The sequence below is a fragment of the Octodon degus genome, unplaced genomic scaffold, assembly GCF_000260255.1.
Source record: "Octodon degus isolate 3935 unplaced genomic scaffold, OctDeg1.0 scaffold00255, whole genome shotgun sequence".
Taxonomy (NCBI): Eukaryota; Metazoa; Chordata; class Mammalia; order Rodentia; family Octodontidae; genus Octodon; species Octodon degus.
This window is the reverse complement of record NW_004524831.1, coordinates 1,920,552-1,925,972: the sequence shown is the minus strand read 5'-3', so window position 1 is coordinate 1,925,972 and position 5,421 is coordinate 1,920,552. Positions and strand designations below refer to the sequence as shown.

Genomic DNA, 5,421 nt, shown 5'->3' with positions numbered 1-5,421 from the left:
ACTGGGTGTGGTGGCGCACACCTATAATCCCAGCTCTTGGGAGGCTGTAAACAGGAGAATCACTGCGAATGCCATCTACATAGTGAGACCCTGTAGACCCTTACTAAAAAAGAAAAAGAAAAAGAAAAATCAGTTTTTGACACTTCCATTATTTTACAAGATTACACAGAAAGCAACATAAACAAAAAATCCGTACTGTGTACATGCATAAAAGTGAAAGGAGATCCAGCCATAAATGCTGAAGGAGACTCTTATCACACAATTGGATGTCATTGTTTTCTGGAATGCTACACTGTTGCCAAACTTCCTCAGCACCCTCTCAGCTGCTGTATGCAAGTCCCTCTCTGAGACAGTCCCTCTGTGTAGACAGAGCTGTCTACATAGCCAGAGGCCATGCAAATAGGGCCTCCCCCTGCGGCTGAAAAGCAGGCCAGCCCTCACCCTACAGCTCTGTAGAGGAGCTCAGCCTTGCATACTCAGCTGTGAGCACAGACAGCTCACTATGGAGTTGGCAATAAGATTGGCTTTCCTTCTTGTCTGTTTTAAAGGTAATTCACGAAAAACTCAAGATATTGAGTGTGTGGGTCGCATGAGTGGGATAAACAGTGGCCGCGTGTAATAGTTTTCTCACCAGGATGTCTCTGTGTTTGCAGGTGTCCAGGCTGAGGTGCAGCTAGTGGAGTCCGGAGGAGGCTTGGTGCAGCCTGGCGGGTCCCTGAGACTCTCCTGTGCAGCCTCTGGGTTCACCTTCAGTAGCCACTACATGAGCTGGGTTCGCCAGGCCCCAGGGAAGGGGCTGGACTGGGTCTCAGCAATTAGCTCTGATGGTAGTAGCACATACTACGCAGCCTCCGTGAAGGGCCGATTCACCGTCTCCAGAGACAACGGCAAGAACGCGCTGTATCTGCAAATGAGCAGCCTGAGAACCGAGGACACGGCCGTGTATTACTGTGCGAGAGACACAGTGAGAGAACATCACTTTGAGCCCGCACACAAACCTCCCTGCATGTGCGCTCAGGACCAGCAGGGGGAGCGCGAGACACAGTTCAGAATACTCCAGAGCACATTTGAAGTAAAAAAAAAAAAAAAAAAAAAAAAAAAAATTCGACTTTGGATAGAAAAGGACATGGGACGAATCTCTTGCAATAAGGAGGTATTCCAAAGGAACAAGATCCAGAGAAGAGGAGGGAAAAAGAAAATGAAGTTTTGCCATATAGAGGAGCCAAATAACCTCAATTCACGTGAAGATTATATGCCGTAACACAAGGTAAGATTAATATCAACAAGAATGAAAAATGGAATAGGGACAATGGAGGAGGGGGAACAGAGGGGAGGGGAACAGAGGAGGGATCAAAAGGAATCAAGCTGTAGCTGCGCCTGTAACCACTCCCCAAGATGATTGTCAAGTGCATGTGCTATAAATATACACTAATAAAATTAAGAAACACAATGCAGTGAAATGTGATTTTCTGTCAGCGTCTAGGGGTCCTCCAGATAACACTTACCCTGATTCTTCAAGTTCATATGGCTATCTTTACCTCGAAGTCTCAGACAAGTTGTTGTGGTTATTTGGATAGAAACCATTTTCAACTGTGAAGAACATGGATTATCAGTCTTGCCTAAATGACTCTGCTTTATTCTTCTGGCCGAGGTCCTGGTGAAGCTCAGGGAACCTGGTCACAGACTGGATGGAAACTGGATCCGTGGTGAGGGGCAGTCGGTATGAGCCCAGACACAAACCTCACTTCTGGGATGAACAGGGCCAACAGACCCTGCTCCTTAGGCCCAGCAAGGTGCAGTCCCTTCAAAGCGAGCAGAGGAACACTCAGTGTGATCCAGTTGCCCTGCCCTTCCTGGGTCCCAACACAGGAGCAGCTGTGCTGAGGCCCTGGGGCGACGTTAGCTGCTGGGACCCTGGGTCCTCCTTACTCTTCATCCTGCTGTGATTCATTTCTCTCTAAGTAGAATAATAATTGTCTCTGCCTGTCTTTCATTAAATCTTCTTCATGCAAGCTCAACTGATATCATCTTATAACTGTAAATTTGATAACCATTTATAAACTTACTGAGATAATCTAGGTATCAACAATTTCTCCATTAAAAATTTTTTTTTTCCTCTGTATTTTAGGGAAGGATCTATAGGGTGTTCAGGGTCTCACTACTAGATTGGACTCCTAGTGGTCCACCTGTTTACAGCCTCCCAAATGCTGGGATTACAGGCACACGCCACCATGCCCAGTCTCAATCGCTGTCTCAGCATGCCCTAAGGAGAGGGCTGGCATGGCAAGCCCAGGGATCAAACCTCTGGCCCCTGAGCCTGCTTGCAGGTGCTTTAAACCACTGAGATATTTGTCTGGCCCTCCATTTAGAAGCTAATAGTTGCATTATTTGGGAGCATATACCATTAACACAGCAACCATCAATATAATGTGATTATAAAGCATTTTTCTGAATGCCAAAGGAATAGCAAAGGTTTTTAGCTGTGACTTTTCCCTCTTGCACATCCCACTCTGTGACTCAATGAACATGAACATAAATCCATTTTCGCCCATATGGATGCGACTTTTCTGAAAACTTTATTAAGATTCAAAACATTAGGTGTTTTAATCTAAATCAATGTTTAGAAAAATAATTGCAGTTTTTGCATATTATGCCCCTTATGCTGAGGTGGCTGTGGAAACATTACAGTTCTTGAAAATGGTGATTGAATTGAGAGTTTTTATAGGTACTCTGAAACTACATTAGTATCTTTTGAAATTAATACAATGAATTCCTCGTGTGAATTTTTTTTGTCTCTCTCTCTCTCTTTTTTTTTTTTTTTTTTTTTTTTTTTTTTTCTTTTCCAGATTTTATTTTAAAGTTTTAAAATTACAACGCCAGCAAATTTCTCCCGGCACAAGTAACACTTGTTTAAAAAAGGCGGGGGTGGGGTGGCACAAGTGCGCGATTTTTCATATTAAAAATAAGACAGACAACGGTTTTTTCTCCCAGATCCCGATGTAAAACCTAAGTAGTAGCCCTAGGTATGCATATATACAAATGCACACACGCGCACATAGATCTAGTTCTATAACTACGTAGCAAATTCCAAATCAACTGCAGTATGTCTTACCGTCCACTCCCTGCCCCTCCCCCTCCCCTCTACATCTACTTAAAAAAAAAAAAAAGACTCAGAAGTAAAAAGAGGTCTGGAGGTTTTTAAGCAGCTGGTGGTGGGACTGGACCCCCACCAGACCAAGCAAAGCCACGTCTTTAGAGAAGGAACAAAACACAGAGAAAAAAAAAAAAAAAGTCCTCCCAAGACGATAATAATCCATCAAATTGTATGGAAAAACCCAAGTTTCAACAGGGCACAGTGAGGCACTTGGCTGACTCCCCATCCTTCCCCCAAAGTTTCCGCTCCCATTAAGAGACTTCGCCGACGCCACAGAGCCCCCACACCCCATGGCTGATTTCTAGCTCACAGTGAGAAGCTAGTTTCTCCAGGCAGCTGCCACTTGTCCCCCTCCTCTTCCCTAAGACAATAGGGAGGCCAGAAGGGCACGCAGACCCCAGACCGAGGAGAGAAGGACGTGGCCTCGGACCCCCTGCTGCTCTCCCCCCTCACCCTAACAAAGATTCTCACTGGGGTGCCCAACTTAAAAAACAAAACACTTTAAAGACACTCCTGCAGACCTTTACAATAAATTCCTGGGCTCCCTCTCTTTTAGGAGGACAAACTGCTGAGCCTGTTCTCTCCATCTCCATCCACCCTCATAGCAACCCCCCTAACATGACACACACCCCACCCAAACCTGAACCCCATTAAGATTAATAGCGAATCAACAAAACGAAATGTGAGTACTTCCTCATCGTTACAGAAATGAGATTTGTTGTTGCGGTCCTTGCACAACTGGAAGGAAAAAGCAATTATTCCACAATCTCCAAGGAATTCAAAGTCTGTCTCTTATAAAGTCAGAAAAATGGGGCAAAGGGTTGCAAAGAATCAAGGAAGAAAGGGAAAAAGTATTTACAGAGTGAGCGAGTGGAGTGTCCATAAGAAAAGGCTTCCTCGTCACTTCTTCTTGCCAGCCCTCTTGGCACTGGACTTGGCTTTGTGCTTCACTGGTTTGGCCTTCTTCGGCTTGGATGCCTTGACTGGCTTGGCCTTGACAACCTTGGGGTTTTTGGCTTTCTTGAGTGTGGCAACCGCTGCCTTCTTGGACTTCTTGACTGGGGTGGCTTTAGGTTTCTTGCTTGGGGCTTTGGAGGCAGCTTTCTTGGGCTTGGCTGCCTTCTTTAGCGTGGCCACCTTCTTGACCTCCTTCTTGGTCTTCTTGAAGGCTACTGCCCTCTTGGGCTCGTCCCTCTTGGCCAGCCGGAAGGAGCCGGAGGCACCCACCCCTTTGATTTGCTTGAGGATCCTGGTGGTTACCAGGAGCTTGATGGACAACTTGATCTGGGAGTCTGCATTCTCACCCACCTTGTAGTGGCTCTTGATGTACTTCTGGATGGACTGGCACGAGAAGCCCCACGGTTCTTCTCGGCCTGGATGGCAGCCACGATCATGTCCGAATACTTGGGGTGGTCTGTGGACTTCTTAGAGGCCTTGGCCCGCTTGGGCTTAGCCGCAGGGGAGGATGTGGAGTTCTCAGTCATGGTGGCCTGCTTGTTCCGCTGCTGAAGATGCCTTCCCTACCCCAGGATGTCTTGAACTCACAACAGTTCTTCTTCTCACCCTTCCGAGTGCTGGGATTACAGGCATATGTCACTACACCCAGGTCCTCCTATGAATTTATCATGAGGTAATTAACCAAAGGTATTAAAACTGCACATTTGCACAGGATAGTGCAAGCTGAGATTCTTATACAAATTCTTCGTGGTAAACAAAATTTAGAAATGACCCAAAAGTCTACCAGTTCACGGAGGATACTCACATAAATGAGGTCCACACATGGGCTATTCCTCACCCATAAGCGAAATGCAATTTATAGCTTTGTGATTTCATGAACATGCATTAAACCAGATACTCATTAATGCAAAGCTCCCTCTTGTGTGACCCTGGAAACACGCAGTAGCTACATGTTTCATGTCATGAATTGTAGAAAACAGTGTTGCAATTTACAGGGAATAGGAGGAAGTGGATTGCACAATAAAAATTGGAAACAATCCTAAATTTTCTTATACTAATGAACATGTAGATTTTGTATTGTTATGAAAAAGTCACAATGATAACTATATACTTGAAATTTGATCTTACTGTATGTGGGTCAAATTTATGGAAAGAGTCATGATAAAAGATAATGGGGGCCTGCCCCTTAGCTCAGTTCTTTAAGTGGCTGCTTCAACAAAGCCGTCAACCTCAGGTTGCTGTGGTTCAATCCCCACAACTCTAGCCAGCCAAACATGCCCTGAAGGCATTCTGAGCCAGCCAAAAATTAA

At 45.3% G+C, this 5,421-nt stretch overlaps 1 pseudogene and 1 gene segment (V, D, J or C); one reads left to right on the top strand and one right to left on the bottom strand.

Moving 5' to 3' along the window:
* Positions 1–462: 462 nt before the first annotated feature.
* Positions 463–1,726, top strand: LOC111814019. The segment is given in 3 exon segments: positions 463–548; positions 654–1,072; positions 1,652–1,726. Coding segments are annotated over 3 exon segments (540 nt in total).
* Positions 1,727–3,969: 2,243 nt separating this feature from the next.
* LOC101586893 lies at positions 3,970–4,638 on the bottom strand (annotated as a pseudogene).
* Positions 4,639–5,421: the final 783 nt, after the last annotated feature.